Source organism: Aedes albopictus, chromosome 2 (genome assembly GCF_035046485.1).
Source record: "Aedes albopictus strain Foshan chromosome 2, AalbF5, whole genome shotgun sequence".
NCBI lineage: Eukaryota > Metazoa > Arthropoda > Insecta > Diptera > Culicidae > Aedes > Aedes albopictus.
Window position 1 is genome coordinate 345396608 of NC_085137.1, and position 24154 is coordinate 345420761.

General features: G+C 40.0%; 1 protein-coding gene across 3 annotated transcripts in view; it reads right to left on the minus strand.

Annotated features, from left to right (window-relative positions):
• Positions 1 to 524: 524 nt before the first annotated feature.
• The window catches only part of LOC109430897 (puromycin-sensitive aminopeptidase), a 70823-nt gene continuing 47193 nt past the window's right edge, over positions 525 to 24154 (minus strand). For all 3 annotated transcript variants that reach the window (XM_062852653.1, XM_062852654.1, XM_062852655.1), the window contains exons 4-6: positions 3359 to 4996; positions 1643 to 1920; positions 525 to 1577 (exon numbers count right to left, since the gene is read on the minus strand). In XM_062852653.1, the coding sequence (XP_062708637.1) occupies positions 1028 to 1577; positions 1643 to 1920; positions 3359 to 4996 (2466 nt within the window). In that variant the 3' untranslated portion in view covers positions 525 to 1027. The remainder of the gene's footprint in view (positions 1578 to 1642; positions 1921 to 3358; positions 4997 to 24154) is intronic.

Genomic DNA, 24154 nt, shown 5'->3' on the forward strand with positions numbered 1-24154 from the left:
AGTTTTCTTGGCCTTAAGGTTTCCTCCAGGATATCCTCCAATAATTTATCTAGGATATCTTCTAAATATTTCCCCGGAAATTCTTTCAATTAATTTTATAAGAAATTCTATAAGGACCCTCTAATGATTTCTCTGAAAATTCCTTCAGGAATTCCTGAATATATTCCTCTAGGAAATCTTCAGAAATTTTATCACAGATTACTCAGGATTTTTTTTTCTAGAAATTCGTCCGAAGTTTCCTCTAGGGATACGTCCATAAAACCTACCAAAAATTTTTCCATGAATCCCTCCAAAATTTGTCTAGGAATTTTGCAGGGATTCCTGCATAAATTCTTTGAATGATTCCTCAAGGAATTTGTCTAAAATCCCATTAAGGATTCTTTCATGAATTATATCTACCATTCCTCATTTTTTTTCTAAAATGTTAATGGCATATTTCTTTTTAATAGAACTATTAAGCTCGGTATCAAATCAATCACTAGAAAATTTCGGTTGTTTAGAACATTAATGAAACACCAACACTATTACCTTTCGAGTTTTTATTCCAATTTGCAATCGTTCAACGCTTCCTAACACTGTCTACAAATGGCAGAATATGCATATGTATATAATTCTTAAAAAGAGTAAAAAATTACCCTCAGCAATGCAACCTATAAGGCATAAATCTACTGAACGAATCAATCTACGCATCTTACCATTATTGCTTATTTTAGCATAAAAACAACTTAAATTACGGACAAAAATCTAACAATTGTTACCAAGTGTAATGCTCTGTGTTTAATTTATTTAGGTTTTATTATGCTCTGTAATATACTCTACTGGCACTGCTGTTTCGCCAACCTTTGGCATTTATCGTACGGAAACGGGGAACGAAGGTACTTATGGCCATATACTGTTACGAAAGATAAAAAGCATGCAACTAAATTTCAATTCTAACATGCAACATAACAACGAATAATTGGTGTGATGAACAGGTTTCGTGGTCTTTTGGAAAATGCTTCTTCGTCTGCGTTACTCAAATGCACCTCTATTGCTTCAGGTACGCATTAATGCCTTCCAGATCGCGTTTGAGCCAAGCCACGTTCAGTCGGATGGTCTCGATGGATTGCGAAACGGTTCGCTCAGTGCCGGGGAATTCATGATCCTTGAAGAATTGCTGAACTTCGACAGCTCGTTCTTCGGTGGAGAAGTTCTCCGTTAGGTATTTGATCAAACGGGACAGAAGGAATCCTCCCTCGTAGCGGTCCAATAGAATCTTCCAGTTCTCCTTAAAATAGTCCCAGGTCATGTCCCGTCCCTTGGGATTGATCGCTACGGACACAATCACGAATACCGAATCCTGAGCACGCACTTCATTGGACATGGCAAATTCGATTACTTTGCGTAGGATTTCCACGTCACTGATGGACCCGAGCGCGCGGGAAATGCGGTCCTTTTCCTCGTGCAAATCGGTTGCCCGATAAAGGCGTAGCATTTCGTTGAAGGTGCTCAAATCGCCATTTTGAAGGACTGCTTTGTAGCAGGTGCTGCGCAGATCCGCCGGTAGAACACACTTTCCAGAAGCGTGGTCCGCAAACCTAGAAATATTTCAGAATTTTAAAGTGAATTGGAGACATTCAGTTTTAAGTCACCCGATGCTTACCTAGATTTAGCCTCGGTAACCGTTTGGGGACAGCGGAAAGACACCAACCGGCTGAGAACGAGCGGCCGCAGAAGGGTGTCCAAATGGTTCTCGTCGGGTTTCACCGTCCAGCCCAGTTTGTTGGCCACGGTCCTATACAGGCGGGTTCCATATTGGTTGAAGTGTTCTTCTGCGGGCGAGTTGGCCAACAGTAGTTGCAGCTTGGTCAGGAAATTGGAAATCGATGACCACACGGTGTAATCGTGCTCATTTTGGCATGCGTCCATCACTTTTAGTGCCTGCAAATATAATGATACAAAATTAAAATGGGAAACCAACTATGAGCATCGCAAATTATTTGCATGTTATCATAAAGAACAACAAGAACAAAGAAACTTCTCTAAAGTATTTCAAATTCTTTGCCAAAAATACTTCCAAGATTTCAAATCGCTTTGCAGTTTGCCTTGCAATATCGGGTCAAAAATTGTAAGTGGTGATCTCTGGTGATCCAGGCTCTATTCCAGTGGGAACGTTACGCCAAGTAGAAGGAGACACCCCTGAGATCACGTTAAGCCTCCCATAAACCGAACCTGAAACTCTATAAAACCTGTTGACATGCTCTGGAGCCACTTTTGAAACCCCATAAAGACTCCCTCGTGAAATCCTCTAAAACCACCTGAAAATCCCCTAAAACTACCAGAAACCCCCGACGGCCTCTGAAAGTTCCCTTGAATTCATCAAAAACCCCTTGAAACCTCTGAAAATACCTCAACTGCCCCTGCAATTACCTAAAGCTCTCCAGCAACTTACTGAGAATTTTTTGCAACCCCTTAACACCCTCTTCATGAGTACCCATAAATGTTTCCTGACAACCCTTCAAACTTTCTCTCTTGAAAGTTTCTTAAATCCCCTTGAAACCCACTTAAACCCAACAAACTCCTGATACGCTCATGGAACCTCATAGGAAACTTTCTTAGCTCCCTCCCCCACCTTAAACTCACATGAAATCTTCATGGACTCACTCTTAAAAACCTCTTTAATACTTACTACTCCCACCGTGCTTTCCCTGAAAATCTCCTCTAACAGCCATTCTCCTTCCTTCTCAACCGCTAAAACATGCTAAACACCAACCTGAAACTTCCTTTGCCTAAAAGAGGGAGGGGAGGTTGGAGGTTTCGTGGGGCTTGAACTCTCCAAACAGACCATTGATTACCTTTAAAACCACGAAAACTCCATAAACCTCCTTGAAATTCCTCTGAAACACCACTTAAATCCCTATGCCATTCCCTAAAACTCTCATGCAAACTTTAAAATCTATCTCCCTTTCATTAAGAATATCAATTTGACCCCATTTGGTATCTTTTATATCCTTCGAAAGAAGAATAATAAAGATGTTGACAAGTCCAAGACTTGTGCAGTCTCTGCTGTGTAGTCCAATGACCACCCGTATTTATTTATACTACATTAGGTAGACATAATGAATCATACCTAGACATTTAAGTACTGTCATGAATAGTATTTCATGTAGGTAGATATCCAATGCACAGAACTATTAGGTAGACACTACAGTCCTTTCCTCTTTAGAAAACTTCAAAAAATAGCATTCATCACCAAAATAATGATAGCACAAATAAACTGACGAGTCCGTCACTTTTAAAGAACATATCTATTCGCTACAAAAACAAAAAGACGATTTCGCTATCCCAACAGCATCTAACCCTATAACAAATTACTTACATCAACTGTCGAACTCCTTCCGGCTTGGACCAACGCGAACAGATCATCCAGCAGTCCCAGCCGATCCAGAGGCTGCATACTGTTGCTGCTAATTTCCGGCAGGAATTTGTCCAGCATGTCTGCCGGATACTGCGTGCGATAGTACCCGATGGACGCCGGATTCAGCTTAACCCAGTGAGCCGGATCCACGTTGTCCACCTCGACCTCGACCGTTTCCTTGTCCATGATGAAGGTGTGCGCATACGACGAGTTCGGGGTTGAGATAATGATCGGGATCATCCAGTGGCACTTCTGTTCGGCTCGACAGCCATCGGCACAGAACTTCTCCTGCTCCAGCTTGAGGACTCGGGTGGTTCCCTTCTGCTCGGACGACAGGATCTTTACCACCGGGAAACCCATTTGCTTGATCCAGGTGGACATGATGCTGCCGACTGGCTTACTGCTTGTCTCCTCGAAAGCTGCCCACAGGTCTTCCGTGAAGGTGTTCTTGTACTTGTGCCGAGTCAGATACAGATTCATTCCTTTTCGGAAGTCATCATCCCCAAGGTAATGGTAAAGCATGCGGATAACACTGGCTCCCTTGTTGTAGCTGATTTCGTCGAAAATTTCGTCGATTTCAGACGGATGCCCCACGGGGACCTCGATTGGATGGGAGTTTTTGAGGCAGTCCAGCTCTAAGGCACGAGTATACATATCGGTGGTGAATTGATTCCAGATGGAATAGTTAGGGAAAAGCTTGTTAACACAAAGGAATTCCGCAAATGAAGCATAGCCCTCATTGAGCCACAGGTGAGTCCACCATTCCATGGTCACCAGGTTTCCAAACCATTGATGGGCAATCTCATGAGCCACCGTCAAGGCAATTGATTGCTTCCGAATCAGTGATGTGTTCTCCGAATCGACTAGCACAAAAGTCTCCCGATATGTGATCAGACCCCAGTTCTCCATAGCACCGGCGGAAAAATCCGATATTGCAACCAGGTCCATCTTTGGCAGTGGATACTCGATCGAGAAATACGAATTGTAGTAATGCAGCACTTCGATGGCCACGTCGAGCGCAAACTTCCCTTGCTCATTCTTTCCCACGGGCGTGAATACCCGCACCAGTACACCATCTTTCGATTTTCCTTCCACGTAGTCGAACTCTCCGACCACAACGGCAACCAGATAGGTCGACATGATTGGGGTCCGTCCATACTTGAGAGTCCGCAGACCGTCTGATTCGCTTTCGCTTACCACGGGCATGTTGGACAGCGCCACGCGGTCCTTTGGCACTGTTAGCGAAATATTGAAGGTTGCCTTTATTGCAGGTTCGTCCCAGCACGGGAAACATCGTCTCGCGTCGGTGGCTTCAAACTGAGTCACTCCAGCGAACCGCTCCTCGCCCGACGAAGTGAAGTATTTGCTCCGGTAGAAGCCTTTCATTTTGTCGTTTAGCTCGCCGGTGAACTCCAGGTCCAGTTGAGCCGAACCAGCGGGGATTTCTGACGGGAAAACGAAGCATACTGTTTCTTGATCGGCGCAGAACTTTGTCTCCGTTGCTGTTAGTATGGTGTTGTCTGGACCAAAAGTGATGGTTGCCTTAGGAATCACCAGATCCAGTGCATTCAGTGTGACATGATCGGTTGGGGATTTGATCTGAAAAATTTGAAGAGAAGATAGAAATGTTTAATTAATAAATAGGAAATAAACGGGATGTTATTGAACGTTATTTTGAACTTTTTTCTTCGCGAATGCCTTCAAGAATTCCTTTGTGAAGAGATTTCTTTGAAGATTATTTGAGGAACCTTTGAGAGATTCCTTCGGAAATTCTTTCAGGGATTCCTTTGAGATTTCCTTCAGAAATACCCTCGTGAATTTCTGGGTTTCTTCTAAGCTCCTCCAGGGATTATTTCAGGAATATTTTCGGAATTTTGTTCAAAGGTTGCCTCGGGAATTCCTTCTCAGGATTTTTTTTTTGGGGATTTAGGGGAAATGCAAACTTGAGCGATTGTTTTCTAGTAGGATCGGCTTACAATAACTTCTGTTCCCATGAAGAGGCAAGTTGACCACAATGCGTTCTAAGCATTTCAGTAGAAAAGAGGTCAAACTGATAGGTCTGAAACTCTTTGCTTCTTCATACGACGCACGACCCACTTTCGGAATAAACTGCACAGTAATATCCCGCCAGGATTTGGGAATATACTCTGTAGCAAAACTGCAAACAAGTTTTTTTTTTTTTTTCAAAACATGTTTGAAATGATCAAATCCCTTCTGAAGCAAAATAGGATAAATCCCATCTGCCTCAGGAGATTTGAAAGGCTCAAAGCTGTTTAGTGCCCACTCCATCGATTCTATAGTTACAATGCTCAGGGCCGAAGACAGAGAATCATAACTACAAGAAAACATACGGGGAAGTGTGTGTGCTGGCTGAATAAGCATTTCAGAACTTCCTCATCAGAGGAAGTGAAATCGCCATTTGGCAAACGAAGTTCGTTCACTCGGAAATCCTTAGATTTCGCAAGGATTTTGTTTAACCGACTGACTTCACTGAAACTGGAAACATTCGTACAAAGGTTTATCCTGCTGGATCCTTCAGCAGACCGGAAAGCTTTCCTGTAGGCCGAATGTCGTCTGTTCCAGCACTTTCTACATTGTTTCCTGAGCTTCGCCAGATCCGAGTTCTGCCAAGGGGTTCCTCTTGTGGTCTTCACAGACCGTAAAAGGCAAGCTTCCATGATGAAGGTAGTTGTAGTACCTATCAATAGATGATGAGTATCCATGAAATTTGGCCGCAACCAAATCAGTAAGTAGATCCCAGATCCCAGATTGCAAGGGGATTCCTGAAACGCAAAGATTGCGAAGTAACATTTTAGTATTCAAAAAAGATGTAGCGATGGTCAGATAAAGATTCTTTATCTGACACATGCCAATTGGTCAGCTCGTGACTAATTCTACTAGAGCAAAGCGTTATGTAGACTTTCCTCTCTGGCAGATACCATGGAGGTTGGGCGGTTACCTATGTTAAGTAATCCAACATCTGCACTACTTAAGTAGTCCATCAAACATTGGCGTAACTAGTAACCCCCCCAGAATCCGCCAAGCCCCCACCCCCCGCCCCCTAAGAAATTTTTCATGACTTTATATAAGGAAATTAGAAAATATCTAAAAACTACTGTCGTGATGACAAACATAGTGAGAATAGATGTCACATAATAAGAAATGATCCATGAAGCTGAAGCGTAAACGCGAGTGTATTCATTAGAACCGTGCTGGATTTCAAGTCGGTCACTATTAATTTATTTTATTTCGTGGGCCAGGGGTATTTGTGCGTCTATCAAACAATGCACAAATTCAAGTGATCATTGAGGAAGTTTTAATAAGGTACACCGGGGCAAGTTGAAACGGGTGGGGCAAGATGTTTTTAAACAGATTTCAATACAATTTGGTAATTTATCCTTCGTTAAAAGATTGTTTGAATCAAAAACTATGCGTTATGGCGATCAAATTGTTTATTATCATTAGAAAACATCATGTTAACCCGCTGTTTCATCTTGCCCCACCCGTTTCAACTTGCCCCGGTGTACCTTATCAAGGATGTTTTCGATCACCTGACAATCTTTTGACTCATTTGTCTATAACTCAGTTCAGAAGCCTTGTATTGAATTGTTGGGTTCGACAAAGTTGTAGATTACTGTTTTTCCTACAATTATCACCAAGGACGCTATATTCTAATTCTTATATATACGGTGCTAGAGCGCTAGAGCGCTAGTACCACCTACAGTATGCAGCAGGAAAAAATTCGAAGGTGTTTTTCAACTTCAAACCTCATTTTCGTCCATTTGACGTTAACCAATCTATGTTTCAACGTTCCACGATCTCTAATAGGCTAGTTATCTGAAAAGTAAATTAAAAATTTTCCCATTTTGGTCACTAACCTTTACAGGGCGGCACCTGAAGCTGAAGACAATCAGAATTTTCAAACCGCAGAAAAGTACACAGGTCGCTAAATTTCGTTTCTGATAAAACAAAATTTTTAATTTTCTCTACAATATCATCAAATATATGTACTTATTTCATCTAGTATGTGAAATTACATGGCTCTGGATCAGTGTGGTCTGGTTGTTCATCGAATTAGGGCTAATTTTTTCACTGTTATAGTCATTTTGTTTAATGACCATTGGGCGCGCAGTTTATTGATACCCGCTTATTAGGCTTACATTATCACATGAATCCTTGAGGAATCCCTGAATGAATTCCTGGAAGAATTTTTAGAGGAATTCTGGAAGGAATCCATGGAGAAATTTCTGAAGGAATTCGTGGAGAAATTTTTAGATGAATTCTGAAAGGAATTTCTGGTGGAGTTCCAGGAGGCATTTCCAGAGGAGATTCTGGAGGAATTCCAGAAGGATTTTCTGGAGGAATAACTGCAGGAATCATCGGTGGTATTTCTGGAGGGATCCATGAAATAAATCCTTGAGAAATGTGTAGAGGAACCCTAGAAGAGAAGAAATTCCTAGATTAATTCTTGCAGGAAACCCTGGAAGAATTTTCGGAGGAATTCGTGGAATAATTCCTGGATCCATTCTTTAATAAATTCCCGGTGGAATTCCTGACGAAATACCTGGGGTAATTCCTGGAGAAATTCTTGGTAGAACTCTTGAGGGAGTGCGAGAAGGAATACCTGGAATAATTATTGAAAACATTCGGAAGGAATTTCCGAAGGAATCGCTTGAGGAGTTCCTGGAGGAATCTCAAGATTTACTCCTGATGAAATACATAGTTCGATTTCTGAGGGAATTCCAGGAGGAGTTTCTGAAAAATTCTCAGGGGAAATGCTGAAGAAACCACTGATATTCCTGAGGAAATCCTGAAATCCTGGATTGATTCCTGGGGGAGTTTCTGAAGGAACCCCAACAAGAGTTCTTGCAGGAATTTTTAAAATAATCCCGGAATTCGTTTTTGAAAGAATAACAGAAGAAATTTCCGGTGAATCCCTGGAGGAACTCTTGAAGTTATGTCTAAAGAAACTCGATGAGGAATCCCGGAAGCAACCCCATGAGGAACTCTTTATGGAATCTCAGGAGAGCTTTCTTAGCGAATATCTAAAAGATTTTTTGTAGGAATATTCCCGGATATAAAAATTGAAGAAATCAATGACTGCAGTAATTGTTGAAGGAATACTAGGATCCTTAAAGTTTTTTTTTGTACAAATTTTTCAAGCAATTATTGGAGTATTTTTTAATAATCTCTAAGTAAAATTTGTAAAAGAATTTCTGGAATACATTCCTGCAGAAATACTTCGAATCATTCCAGATGTAATTATTGGAGCAATCCCTAGTGGAATTCTGGAAGGCATATATGGAGAAATCCCTGTAGAAATCTCGGAATACCTGCAGAAATACCTTAAATGATCTCTGGGGAAATTCCTGAAGGAAACCTCGAAAAAAACACTGGAACAATTACTGGAGGAACCTCTAAAGATATCCCAGAACAAATCCCCGAAAAAATGTGTAGTGGAATGCCTAAATGAATTCTTGATTGAATTCCTGGAAGAAGCCATGATGGAATCACTGAAGCAAAAAATCTTGGAGGAATTGTTCGTACTCATATAGTTTACGGAAACTACAATAACGATTTGCATATTCACATATCGGGCGCCCATCCCGCTTAAAAGTAACCTAAAGTCAGCCCCCCCCCCTGGGCCCCCTCCAGGAAAAAATCCTAGTTACGCCAATGCCATCAAACTGGAATCTCTTAAGTTAATGTATGAGCTGCCCCAGATGATGATGAGCATTACCATCACTGCCTACAATCAGCGCAAGGCCTTTTGGAGTGCAAGATGCGATGACTTATTTGAAATAATTCGTAGAGGATGGTTCATCATGCGGTAAATAAACTGAACAATAGACGTTTCCAACAGACACATCAATAACATACATTCCTGGTGGTTAGCTCAGAGACGAATGTAGATACGATTACGTTGTTGACAAGCACATATGCTCGAGGCATGACACGCGAGTTTGCCATTTCGTTTTTTCTAGTAACAAACAATCCCCTCACGAAAGTAAGATTCTTGGACTAAGGCCACTTGGGCTGTAGCATTTTGCATAAGTCGGCAAAGATTGATTGTTGCTGTTCTATTATGCTGAAGATTGATCTGAGCTATCCTATCCTAACCGTAGCCACTACCCAAACTAGGCAATATTGAACTTTTTACAATCACAGCACAACAAAAAACAACAGCAATGAAACCAGATCGGTATCGAATGTAAAACGCCAAAGACGAAAATACACAGAATACACTGTGTAAATCGCATAATGTGAAACCTTATAAGTGAAAATGTATACTAATCAACAACATCTTCATCATTCCACCCTTATTTAACCTCAAGTTTGAAACTAAAAAAGGGCAGCTGATTGTCTTGGAGAAACACAGGGTCCACTGCAGCATTGCTCCGGTTAGCGCAGTAAGGTCAAAATACTGTGGAGGGCGCCCTAGTACTCCGTAGGCTCCGTTAGCGGTTAGGTTTTTATCAGACCCCTCTAGCCATTTATTTCTGGGCACGGTAAGCATATAGTCGCATTCCACCATGAATTAGGGGTCACCTGTTCAGTGGACTCTTGCCACCGGAACAGGCGGTCCGTAGTGTTATTCATAGCTAATTAAGACAACCGCTACCGATACTACACAGCTATCTAGGCTGATCGTAGTACATAATATTGATGATCAACTTTATACGGCCTCGAACAGCCAACCAACTGGAAGTTGCCTTAAGAGGAAACAAACCATCATCGTTTAGCAAAAACCCAAACGCAGTTTTCTCGCTGAAATCTCAACCAATGTTAATAAAAATTTATCACTGCACTCTGGCCATCATCTGAATAACAGTGAAATAATTTTCAATGATTGTGATTAAGAGGAAGAAAACTGCTTTTAAATAATTGATGATTGCTGATAACTGAATGATGGTTATTTGATCCTTAATCGAGATGGACGATAGGCAGAGGCGCGTGATAAATTTGCGGCCGATTGGCGAAAGGAAGTGCTGATTGAGAATCAAGTACTGATTATTCAGAATCAGTATGATAAACGTTCACAGCCCTCACTCCGGAAGCACTGATAATGTCAAGGACGCAATCTACGCGTAGCTCGAACGAGAGTATGACCGCTGCCCAAGCCACGATGTCATGCTTATTAAAAAAAGACCTCAACTCTCAGATAGGCCAGGACCAGGAATTCAGACTGACGGGCTGATTTTTTAGGTCCAGCTGATTAGATCAGCTGATGTATAAAGACGGCCTATGACTCACTGATTTTACCGCTTCCAAATCAAATCAACCACGTTCTGATTATTAAACGATACGACATCAGACTGACCACTACGGTGATGGTCCAACTGCACCCAAAACTTTCCGTCATTAACACAGTAGTAGAGTAGGAGTACAGTAAAAACAGCTGGCAACCTAGAGCACCACCGGGTGGAGCAGAGTCAACCGAACGAATGATTCGAGAAGAAAGCAGCGCGGGCGGCAATGCTGCAGTAAGGAACCCGGCAGAACGTGAAACGTTACACAAAAGCGAGCAGCAAAAATTTATCCGAATACGTATATCAAACGCCCCGAATATCTCGATTGTCACGTGCTGAAGCAAATCTGAGCTCGGATTCGACTTCAACGGCCTGAAATCTTTTTGTATGTGTCATAGGATGATCTTCGAGACAGACAAATAGTTCATTTTTGTATAATTAATTACCAATTTTGAGTTTTTTCATTATAAAATCAAAATTATCTACCTAAATTCTGTTGTGCTTGACATTTTTTGTGCTACAGCAACCCATAATACAATCCGTCCCTCTGCATGAGCCATGCGCTAACCGTTCTCAAATACCGTAAATCGTAAACAATCCCGTTGTGACCCATTTACTTCGACAAAGGTTAGTCACTTCCCGAGGCGCTGGTCAATGAACGTTGAAATACGAAAGGAATTTCAGCGAAAAACAAAATCATCCAACCTTACGAGAGGCGACGCAGTGAGCGAACATTGCACAGAGCAAGAACTGAACAAAATTACCACTAGGTCAGTCAAAACAAACAATTCGCTGAGCATGGCAAAATACTCCAGCCTATATCAATTGACGGTATACATAACACGGCCAGCGACATGAGAAAAGGTTGGTAAATTGTAGGCAGTGCAAATGATAATTGTAATTGCAGTCGGTCGTGTTCACGAATTTGAACCTTGATACCGTAAGTCAATTAAGGGATGTTCGAAAAACCTCGAAGACCGCATTTTCAAGCCCAAAACTCTCTGCTTGCCAATATGAAATTTTTGAGATATAGGGGAATTTATGTATTCTCGGCAGTTTTGTTCTTTTCGTCATGGGGGTTTTTTGAAACCTGTTGGTCTCAGAGTTGGCCTCAAATCCTTCCCAACCAAGCTGAGTTATATGCCCAAATTTCAGGCAATTCGGCCCACAAAAACCCCCCATGACGAAGAGAACAAACCTGCCGATAATACCCTTCGTCACCTTAGTATAACTATATGACTTTTTTGATTATAATATAATTTTTCGATAAACTTTTTTCCTACATAGTTCTCGACGAATCATACAAATTAAAAGAATAAAAATGCAAAACAATAAAAAACATTGTTCAATTTTTGAAAATATGAATTACGTTATAAAAATTTTGTAAGCTTAGCTTCAAGTTGGCATGCAATGCAACGAAAAATTTAATAGAGTGCCGAACTACTTGAGAATCTAGTTGAGCACCGCTATAACTCAATCAAAATCAAACGAATTGATTTGAATTTTTGTACACGGCTGGATATTATACGTATCTCAACTGGTTCAACATCACTAAATGTTACAACGGAAATTTTCCCAAAATGGAAGCTTAGCGAAGAAAGGTCCTACTTCTCTACAGAACGTTTACTTTAGTTGCTAATTTATTTTATTTTTGATCATACCTACTCCATTTGCTCGGTAACAGCTTATGGCATGGACAAAAACAAAACAGAGAAATAGTTCATAAACGGTTGTGTAATGCAATACGTAGTAATCCAGGTGCGCACCGCAACAGTACGATCGTACGATGCCGGGGGTTGATCGTTTTGTGGCACTGGATACCTCGTCGATGGTAAAGTTACAACATTTCACAGTGGCTCGGAATGACGAGTTCATTTTTTTAACACGCCATCCCATGTTGGCTTTCTATAGTGAATCTGAATATGCGAATTTAAAAAACTGCATTTCGACAAACGGCAAACGCTCCATAACAAAAAACACATATTAAGAGCAATATTACTACAGAAGTTTTATAACCAAATTAACAAGTGCATAAATTTAAATTTATTTTCCATAAATAAAAATACTACAAATAAATCAACAAGTAAAAAAATATCTATATTTTTACAAATAAAGTTTGATATTTTCATAAATAAATCCGACTTTCTTCATAATAAATTTGAGTATTCACATTTAAAAATATCAAAAATGTTAAAAACAATAATAATAATAATAAACTACTGAATTATCCATTATACGACAAAAACTATAAAGTAACACTAAAAGGTGAGGGAGGGGGTCTACCGCTGTGTTATGCGCCATACAAAAATTCAAAATCCCCCATACAAAGTTGTTACGTGGGGAGGGAGGGGATTTAAAATAGTAATTTTTCGCGTTACGTAATATGCGTATGAACCCTGTATGCAATTATAGGACAATCGCGTGCTGTCCGCATAGTTGACCTCAAAATGGGATGACATCTCTGTTCGCATTATACCGGGCAAATTCTTGGATCTGTGGTTTGCCAAGAACCGAAAGGACACGGTTACGGTTCTTCATGTACTCTTTCTTATTTTTTTGTGGAAAATAATCACTTTTTATGTGCCGTTTATATTTTGGTCGCTTTAACTATGAAAAGACGGATTAGCTTGCTTAGCTTGAGTGCCTTCGTTTTCTTTCGGTTGTGTCACATGGCTGATATAGACTCTAACGTTGTATGGGGAAATTTAAAATTGATCTGATTCGACCAGATCAAAGTTCTTAAGATGCCCTTTGAGGTCCCAAACAATTGTGCAAAATTTGGGCATGATTGGTTTATCCTACATTTTGCGCATCGCGATTGAAATTTGTATAGGATTTTACATGGGAAATCATACTTTTTCGTATTTTTCTTGAAAGTTACTTAAAATTGTAGCCCAGGATGTGTCAACAAACTTTGTCGAAGACCGCAAAGCGAACCGCAGGCGATCAGTAGGTTATAACTTTCGTTACAAGATTCGGATCGCCTTGCGGTCTTCGGCAAAGTTTTTCAGGGCATCTGAGGCTATACTTTTACATAATCGGTTAAATACTTTCAGAATAGTTTTATTCTTTTATAAGGAAAATGCAAAAAAGTGAGTTTTCCCATATAAAATCCCATACAAATTTCAATCGCGATGCGCAAAGTGTAGGCATGACTGATCGCGCTCGAATTTTTGGACCTGAAATGGAGTCAAAAAAATCTTGATCTGAAAAAACGACCTCAATGACCCACGCAACGTCTTTACACTGTTTCAAAGGCTGATTTGTTTCCTCTATGGCTATTTACCATCCCGGAATGCAGAAAGCAGCAAAAACCAATCACAGGAACTAAATGCTTGTTCATCTCAATTTAAGTTTATAAAATCTATAGCCCACTTGTATGCATAAATGTGAATGCTTTTAAACATTTGATGACGAAATGAAATCGGGTTTAGAGATTATTTGAGTGCTCAAGATACATTTATTTGAGAATAAATGTATACATTTATTCAAAAGTGAAGCACATATTCTATATTGCCACGCCAAATAGCTTTAAGAGCTTTTTGGTTTTATAAGCATTTGGTGTTATAAATCGTTTTGACTGATTGCAATTTTTGACATCCATCCAAATGGATATCACCCTCTGCTCAGCCCAGCATTTCAGGTCCATTTTAATTGTACAGTTTGATATACCACAGAATGGTACTGGGCCAGCAAACTGTAAATTGGAACCACTTTTAGCAAGCTCGTCTGCCATTTCATTCCCTTCAATGCCACAGTGACCTGGGACCCAGTATAAGTTTACTGAGTTCCCTTGACACAACCTGCGCAGTGAAAGAATGCTTTCCCAGACAAGCTTTGAAATACATTTGTAAGCACACAATGCTTTTGGTGCAGCTTGACTATCTGAGAAAATACAAATATTTGCATATCTGTATTTTCTCTCAAGGCAGATATTTGCGCATTTCAAAATAGCAAGAATCTCCGCTTGAAACACCGTAGGATAGTGTCCCATCGCCACTGAAATTTGTATTCCAGGGCCGTAGATTCCTGCTCCCGTTTTTATTCCAACTTTTGAGCCATCTGTAAAGAATTTGATTGACCCTTGACGAACAGTGGGACCTCCGACTTCCCAATTTGCGCGAGTTTTTTCATGCAACTTGTAGGAAACATCATGGTTCTCCACAGATTTCATCCAGTCTTTAATCATTTTCATTACTGGCCTATTTTGGAAGTATTGTGAAATGCTACAAGATCACCTGGCATAAACTTTTCAACTCGTTTAAGTCGCAGCAATTCCTTTTCTGCTTGTAATTGCACGTACTCGTGCAAAGGTAGCAGACTGAGAATCGCATCTAAAGCTTTTGATGGAGTGCTGCGCATCGCTCCTGTAACAGCAATGGACGCAAGACGTTGAATTTTTGCAAGCTTTGATTGCGTGGTAGCCTCTTTTGTTTTTGGCCACCAAACAAACGAAGCATACGTCACTTTTGGGCGGATTATGACAGTATAAATCCACATTATAATTTTTGGTTTCAAGCCCCACTTTCTGCCAATAGTTTTGGAGCATAACCAAAACGCACTTGTTGCCTTACCGATCACGGATTCAATTTGAGCATTCCAGTTCAGTTTGGCATCCAGAATCAAACCTAAGTATTTGACTCGATCACTAGGATGAATTTATATCCCTCCAAGCCGAAAAGCTCTTAGGTTGATCTTCCTTCTCCTAGTGAAAGGGACAATTACGACGTTTGACGGGTTGATGCTAAGGCCCTCCTTAATACACCATGAATGTGTATAGTTTAGGGCCCTTTGCATTCTCTCCGAAACAGTTTCGTCATACTTTCCTCTCACTATTATGACTATATCGTCTGCAAAGCCCACTACTTCGAAACCTCTTTCCTTCAAGCTTCTTAGAAGATCGTCTACAACTAAGGACCACATTAGTGGTGAGAGGACTCCTCCTTGAGGGCAACCCTTTGTTGCCCTTACTGTTATAGAAGAACTTCCCAGCTCAGAGGTGATTTCTATTTTTAGCACAGTATGAATCCAATGTATGATACATTGGTCGAAGTTTGTATTCTCCATGGCACGCTTCATAGATGAATAGGAGGCATTATCAAATGCTCCTTCTATATCTAAAAAGGCGCATAGAGCTATTTATTTTGCTGAAAATGTTTTTTCCACCTTTGTTACTAGCGAGTGAAGTGCCGTAACCGTTGACTTACCAGATTGATAAGCAAACTGGAAGTCAGACAGGGGATGCTCTTTTATGTAAGAAGAATTGATAAAATCCTTCAAAACCTTTTCCATAGAATTCAACAAAACTGAAGAAAGACTAATTGGTCTATACGCTTTCGGATGCGTCTTGTCTCGCTTCCCTTTTTTTGGTATAAAGATAACTTTTACAAGTCTCCATTTTGATGGAATGTAATTCAATCTCAAACTAGCCTTGAACATCTCAATTAGTGATGGAACCAACACCGCTTCTCCGTTTTGAATCAGTGCTGGAAATATCCCATCAACTCCTGCAGATTTAAAAGGCTGAAAAGATCTTATCGTATTTTCCACTCTGGCCTTCGTGAAGATTTCATCAGCTAAATCTGGGGCGGTGTTTACTGTACTATTTGACTCCGTTGAGTTTACACTAGGACATCCTTCACCTTCCAGAGATATAGTATCATTGGAATCCACACTTAGAACCGAACCTGGAAAATGGGTTTCCATCATTAAATCCAAAGTTTCACAAGGAGTTCTGCTAAAAGCTCCATCGTCACGCTTCAGATTTCCCAATTCATTTGCATGATCTTTTGCAAGCGTTTTTTGTAGTCTAGCAACTACAGGAGTACTGTTTATGTTTTCACATGTCAGAACCCAAGATTTTCTTTTAGATTTTCGTATTTCGTTGTTGTACTCAGTCAGGGCTTTCCTACACTGAGTCCATTCTCCCGTTTGTTTCGCTCTATTGAACATTTTACGGGAAAATTTTCTAAGGCGATCCAGTTTAAAGTTCCACCATGGCACGTCTCTAGTAGAAGACGATTGTATGGTGGGACAACTTCTGTTAAAGGAATTGATGATACACTCATTTTTATATTTTGCGCTAACGTAAGAACAAACTGACATTCACAAGACGCGACGCGAGACAAGACATAACACTTACCGTTCTTACAATCGTCAAGGATTTAAAAAATTACCTTTTCTGTCGACCGGTTTCGGGCGCGATGTTGCCCATCTTCGGACATTGTCCCGATGGACATTGTCTCATTCAGCACGCCGGTTTGGGGAGTTCGATTTGGCTCAGAATCGAAAGAATGGTAGTTGATACCCTAAGGAACAACTTTGTAGAAGCCCAAACCATGAAAAAACTTAATTCAGTTGCGGTTTCAGCTAATGAAAGCAGGATCTTCCTCCGTTTACTCTCGGTTGTTATATACAGCACGTGTTTGTCGGTCGAAGCTTGCGCGCTACATCATAGGCACCCAAGTAACAATCAGCATGCCTTGAAGATTTATTCATGTTTTATCCCGGTTTTATACGAGCATGTGAAAAAGCTAGATGTTCTAAATTAGTTTTATGTGGTAGTTTTTTACTTTGAACCTTTGGCGTTCCATAAAACTATCATATAACTTCTGCTATAAACATCGTCATTTAAAGACTTGCAAGTGGTCATGAATTGGTTTTGTTACTAATTATATGCCATTTCGATAAAACTTGCATTTGCGGTTGTTGTCGGAGAGATTTTTTTTGTAAACAAATACACAAAACTGTGAGGCAATGCATAAAACCAACAAAAGATTTCGTGGCCGTAACATAAACCAAAAAAATGCTGTGATAAAACCGCTAGTTCTATCATGAGCTAAGTTATGACCACCTCAGGAGGGTTGGCCCTATTGGAGGAATCATCAGGAACACAGAGTTTTATCAGAAAAATATGTCGCCTAGTCGGGATAATTTATGTAAATACAGAAAAATCATTACTCAATTTTATGATTTCACGTACAGCTTAAGATCAAATTAAACCATACAACACGTTTCTGTCATTTTATTTTGTCAGAAAAATTACATAATGTCTTTAGAACTCCGCTGTGTTGAAAAAACCTATTTTGCACCCAATTCCACCGAGTAAATAAAATGCATTTAACTTCCAAATTATGCATAGTTTGTGTGGCGCACTTAGTTTTTGTCATTATCACAGTCACATTCACCACAAATTTTCCGCGGCATGTCTCCTGACACGTATTAAATAGGAAAACAAATCTGAATTCTATATCTGCATCTTTCCAATTGATGGCTGGATAAACAATCAAGCATAATTTATTCAGACGATCGAACATTGAGAGTGAAAAATAATCAAAACAATTATTTGACAAGTCAGAAGATGGTTTTATTTAGAAGGTTGATAAAACTATGATACAACCCGAAATCCTAAGCCGGTTTGCATACGAAGTCCTGTAGACCCCAATAAGACTGGGCCAACTAGCCAGAACGTGGGCTTATTGAGGCATACAAGAACTCGAGAGCATTTTCAAGTCGGCATCAATGGTTTTATGTATAGGGTTTTTGAATCGCTAAAAAACTTTGATAAAATTAAAATTGTTACTTGGGCAGCTATGTAATTTTCAGTGTCTCGATACCCATCCACGTGCGTGAGCAATGGAAATAATGAAGGACAACATAGCCGCCTATGATGTAGAGTGCAGGTTTCGAACGGCAAACACGTGATACATGTAACAACCGAGAGTAAACGGAAGAATATGTCCTCACTCTGCTTTCGTTAGCTGAAACCGTAACTAAATTAAGTTTTATCATGATATGGTCTTCTACAAAGTTCTTCCTTAGGGTCTCAGCTACCATTCTTTCAATTCTGAGCCAAATCGAACTCGCCAAACCGGCGTGCCGTATCAGAGACTGGAAGTCATGCAATTTCCCATATATTTCGACTGAACATCCCATACAAACCTTCAACTCATTTGCTCCAGCTCATTTTTTAATCGATTGAGCTGAATCTTTCACAGATTGTTCTTCTCATCCAAAAGCACGATTCTAGAGGGTGCCCCGTGAATTTTGAAAACTTTTTTTTCGTCTCATACAAATGTGGGCCGGTCTAATGCCTCTTCATGTGAACCATCCAATCTGGAAAGTGTACTGCGGCTCTTCTATACAAAGTTGTTTAGGACTTTGAGAAAGCTATCGCTCAAGAACCATCTTATTTGCTACAGAATTTCAATCAAGAAACCCTATATTCTAGACCACTGGCCCACATGGAAAGAAGAAAGCCCGATAAGTGGAATACGGCACGTACCACGGGCTCGCCAACTGAAATCAAATCCACAGCTTGCGGCAAGCACACTCTGATCGTCGGTGCGGCGCGGTTCACTTGAAACGGCGCGCGCGCGGTAGGTAGGTAGGTGTTCATAACAACAGCTGCAAAGCGAGCAAACCGCGCGCGCAGCGCACCCGGCAGCGGAGTCGATTCGCGGGGATGGCCTTTTATGTCGGTTCGACCAGCTCCAATGGAGTGGAATTCGCAACTTTTTGGAATGCTCACTCATGCTCTCACGACTCGTTTGGTGTAGAAACGTGGGTAGGTCGACCGACAGACAGCAAGCGCGATGACTTACGGCGACGACGACAACGGGTTTACGTGGAACCCATTGACCATAATACAACGTGACTAAGCAACGACAAGGACCGGAGAGGCGGAATTTCTATGAGAAAAGATCATTGAGCGACACCCACTGCTATACCGGTTGACATGGGGTCTCAACCCAGAGTGCGCTGATTTATTAGAGTAGATATGAGCTAAACTTTTACTTTCACTGTTGTCGTTTTCAGGAAATGTTGTTTTGATTTGTTCCTGTTATTTGCTATCGTGAGAATTTTGAGGATCTACGAATCCAAAAATGGTCAATTATCACAAAAAAACTCGTAGTAAATATTTTTTTTATCAGGCTACATCCCAGTTTGAACGACGTCACCTTAACAAGAAGACAAATCATCACAAACACTTGAGAGGGTTTTATTCACTTCAACAAAAAAAGTAGGTATCAAACGAAATATTTTTCATGAAACGACGAACAACAAAAAAAGTAGGTATCAAACGAAATATTTTTCATGAAACGACGAACAAAAAATATTCTTCAGTGAAAGGCCTGAAAGAACAGCAAACACCGTTATAATCTCTACCTTCTTTTACCTGAAACTGGTAGTAAACAACCACAGGTCCACACATGGTCGAGACAACGCAACAATTTAGGATTTTTCACTTTCCGAGAAAAGGTCAATGGAACTACTACGAGGTAGGTAGGTACCATTTATCATTTTTTCATCGACACAATGCAGACGACTGATTGTACCTATATCCTCCTTCTGCTCGCTGCAACCAGCATCGTCGGCTGTAGGATTGGACCACATTGGACCGTTATTTTGGCATTCATTATGTCGAAGGGATCCATTCATTTTTTTTTCACTTTCATACAAGGTCGGTAGAGTCCAATCGGAATAGATTTTTTTATATTCCTGTTTGGATCTGTCATACATACATACATTTATTTGTTCAACATCACATAAGTCATAATCAACAATAGTACGCCACAATGGGGCTGTCCATAAACCACGTGGTCATTTTTTTTGAACTTCTCAACCCCTAGATTCTAGATCTTACGATCTGCAGTGACCTGCTGTCGGAAAAAAATGTGAACTGGCATGTTTCTGATGAGGAATCATTGTCAGATCACAAACACATCAGGTTTGATTATAAAGCCGGATCAAATTTAATTGAAAGTTTTAGAAACCCAAGAAAAACAAACTGGGACCTCTATCGCTTTTACTTAACGCATGAAAATGCATACAAATGGGAGCAGATCATATCTGTTTCACAATTGGAAAGTGCCTCTGATGAGGTTATTGATAAAATGATCTCATCATATCATGCTAGCTGCACAATCCAACAGAGGTCATCCAACAGGGATGTCCCTTGGTGGAATGACAAGCTAGCAAAACTGAGGAAAGAATCTAGAAGATTGTTCAATAGAGCAAAGGCTACTTCTGATTGAGTTCAATACAAAAAAGCCCTAACAGAATATAACAGAGAACTGAGGCTAGCCAAACGAAAGGATTGGAGACGGGTGTGTGAAGACATCAATAACGCTCCTGCAGCTGCAAGGCTCCACAAAGTCCTTTCAAAAGACCATTCTAATGGTCTTGGAAGCCTCAAAAAGGAAGATGGCAGTTTTACTGTCGATTCTTCTGAAGCTTTGAAAGAGATGATAAAGACTCATTTTCCGGGGTCGATTCCTTACTCGGCTGAAGATCAGGACTTAGACAAGGTAAACCATGTATGGTCGACAAATACCTATAAGAAAGCCTGTGAAATCTTCACGCCATCGAGGGTCGAATGGGCACTGAGTTCTTTTCAACCTTTCAAATCTGCTGGGATAGATGGAATCTCTCCAGCGTTACTTCAACAAGGGAAAGGAGCGATTGGTCCGCCCCTAACCGAAATATTTAGAGCCAGTATCACTTTAGCTTACATACCTAAGGCATGGCGCAAGGTTCGTGTTGTTTTTATCCCAAAAGCTGGCAAAAGGGATAAAACAACACCTAAAGCCTTCAGACCTATTAGCCTTTCCTGTGTTCTGTTAAAGGTCATGGAGAAAATAGTGGATGACTTTATCAAGTCTACCAGCTTAGTAGAAATGCCTCTTAGCAAGTTTCAATTTGCTTATCAAACAGGCAAATCTACAATAACAGCGCTACAGTCGCTAGTCAGCAAAGTTGAGAAATCGCTTCAAGCCAAGGAAATAGCCGTGGTTGCTTTTCTCGATATTGAAGGAGCATTCGATAACACATCCTACAGCTCAATGCGTTCAGCAATGGAAGCAAGGTGCTTGGATAAATGCATTATCGAATGGATAATATCGATGCTTAAAGATCGAGAAAACTCTTCCGTTCTTGGAGGTGCGCAACTATCAGTCAGATCTGTGAAGGGCTGTACTCAAGGAGGAGTACTATCGCCCTTATTGTGGTCTTTGGTAGTGGACGAACTCCTTAAAAAGCTTATTAATCAAGTTTTTGAGGTTATTGGATACGCAGATGATGTAGCTATTCTGGTACGTGGAAAATATGACGACACGATATCCAGCCGGCTACAATCTGCGTTGAATGTTACCCTCAAATGGTGCCGAGAGGAGGGATTGAACGTAAACCCTTGAAAAACTGTAATAGTACCTTTTACTCGAAGGTTGAAACTAAATCTTATTGAGCCTTCTTTAAACACGGTGCCCCCACAGACCGTTATTATAAAATAAAAATGTCCATCAAAACTAAGTTCAGGGGTCGAATCCTGGTGCCATTCTGCACCTCTGGGCAAATTTTTAAAATATTCCCTAGGAGGAATCTCGAGAAATCTTGATTTGATGTTTTATACTAAGAAATTTCAAAGAAATCCATGTTCAGGTTCAACAATATCGCTTAAATACCTACAAAAAAAAGTCCCCAAAGTATTCAAAGTTGTTTCAAACCAGTATATATTTACCAACGCAACTTTTATTATACATATTTACTACTCACCAAACTCAATTAACTGACTAAACTGACAGAAGTATGTTTTTCCAAGCCATGCATCGATTTTAACGTAAGCATTAAAAAGAGATTTTTCCCTATTGTTTTATGAACATATTACACATTCCAGTGTTATACATTAAAATTTTCCTTAATTCTACAACATATTTACTATATTACGTGGAACCAACCCTCCGAAGACCGCAAAGGGTTCTAAGATATGTGGGAAAAATTATTGACTGAAAACCGAATAGCATGGAAGCGCTGTTTAACATGTAATGAATAACAATAAATAATCAAATCTCGTCATTTTATCGATCGGGTAAGGCTTCATAACTTTTTTCCATGAACTTCGCATCGCTTTGAGGTCTTCGGAGATCTGATTCATCGTGAAATTTGCTACAGAAATCATTCATCGAATTATTTTTAGGGACCAAGGGGTGACCACAAGCGATTTTTCATTGAAGAAGTAAATTTTCTCATTAAATCGTCTGAAAATCACAAAAATCCATGATGGGACTGTTATGCGGGTACTTTTGATATGGGACGCTCATAACTTGATATTTTTTTCACACATTGACATAAAAATTCGTAATTTTTATTGTTGTTTTTGAAGTACATCAAAAATGATGACTATTCATAACGTTAACTCAAAAGTGATGAAAAGTCAAATGGGACTGTTATGCGAGTGGGGGCAGAAAATGGAACTCAAAAAGTATACCAGAACTAGAGTTTTTGCATTTTTTTATGTTTCCCAATATAAATAATGTCCCATGTTATTACATATACGTCGTAGTTTCCTGTTCTTCCAAAATTGGTGTACTATTAGATCTTTATTTAACACATATTTCTCAGTAATTTTCTAGTGTTCATGTGCAAGAATATGTAGCACTTTTCATTCAAAAAATAATGTTCAAAATTCTAGGCAAAGCAAATCAAAGATAATCGTACACACCGTAGTTGCTACTCTGTGATTAACCAGAGTTGCACAGAGAACCAATGAAAGCAAGGCTTGGGACTAGCTAACCATTTTCAATGTTCACAATTCGAGAGTTCAACATTTGAAAGTCAATAATGGCGCTGGCCACGTCCTTACGGTCATCGGATCGATTATGTGTCATACTCGCCACATATAGGAGCGATGCATTTACAGCAAGGAACAATACAATTACTAAACACTGAACGCCCCTGTTCAAAATGCTAAGCAATATCGAAAAAAGTATAAATTTCAGGCCAAACATGTCTAAAGGTCCTATCTGCAAAAGAGAGGCTCTCTTTGGTTTCCCTCTCTTTCGTTAATATCTCAGCTGTTTATTTGTATTATGATTGTCTCCTTGCATTGAATGATGGTCAAAGCAATCGTCTTTTGACTTGTACTGCAAAAATAGTTGAAAAGTGTACCATTGCATTACAATAATTGGAAGAGAAAGTGAACAAAGAGAGCCTCTCAAATGCAGATAGGACCTATTGAAATGTTTGGCCTGATTTGTGTTCGACTATTGTGACTGAAAACGTTATTCATTTTAAGAAAACTGCCTTCAAAGACCTACTCCAGTCTTGCTAACCCTAACGTTGGTAACCAAAAGCACACATGACAAGCAACGTTTTTTGCATCTTATTTTTTTTATTTTTGTACACTGCCAAATATTTGGTAAGTCAGTTGACGTGAGTAGTAAATATGTATAATTGAAGTAACGTTATTAAATAAATACGGGTTTGAAACAACTTTGAACACTTTAGGGAAAGTTTGTGTAGGTATTTAAGCGATATTATCCAATCTGAACAAGGATTTCTTTGAAATTTCTTAGTATAAAACATCAAATCGAGATTTCTCGAGATTCCTCCTAGAGATTATTTTGAAAATTTGCCCAGAGGTGCAGAATGGCACCAGGATTCGATCCCTGAACTTAGTTTTGATGGACATTTTTATTTTATAATAACGGTCTGGGGGGCACCGTGTTAA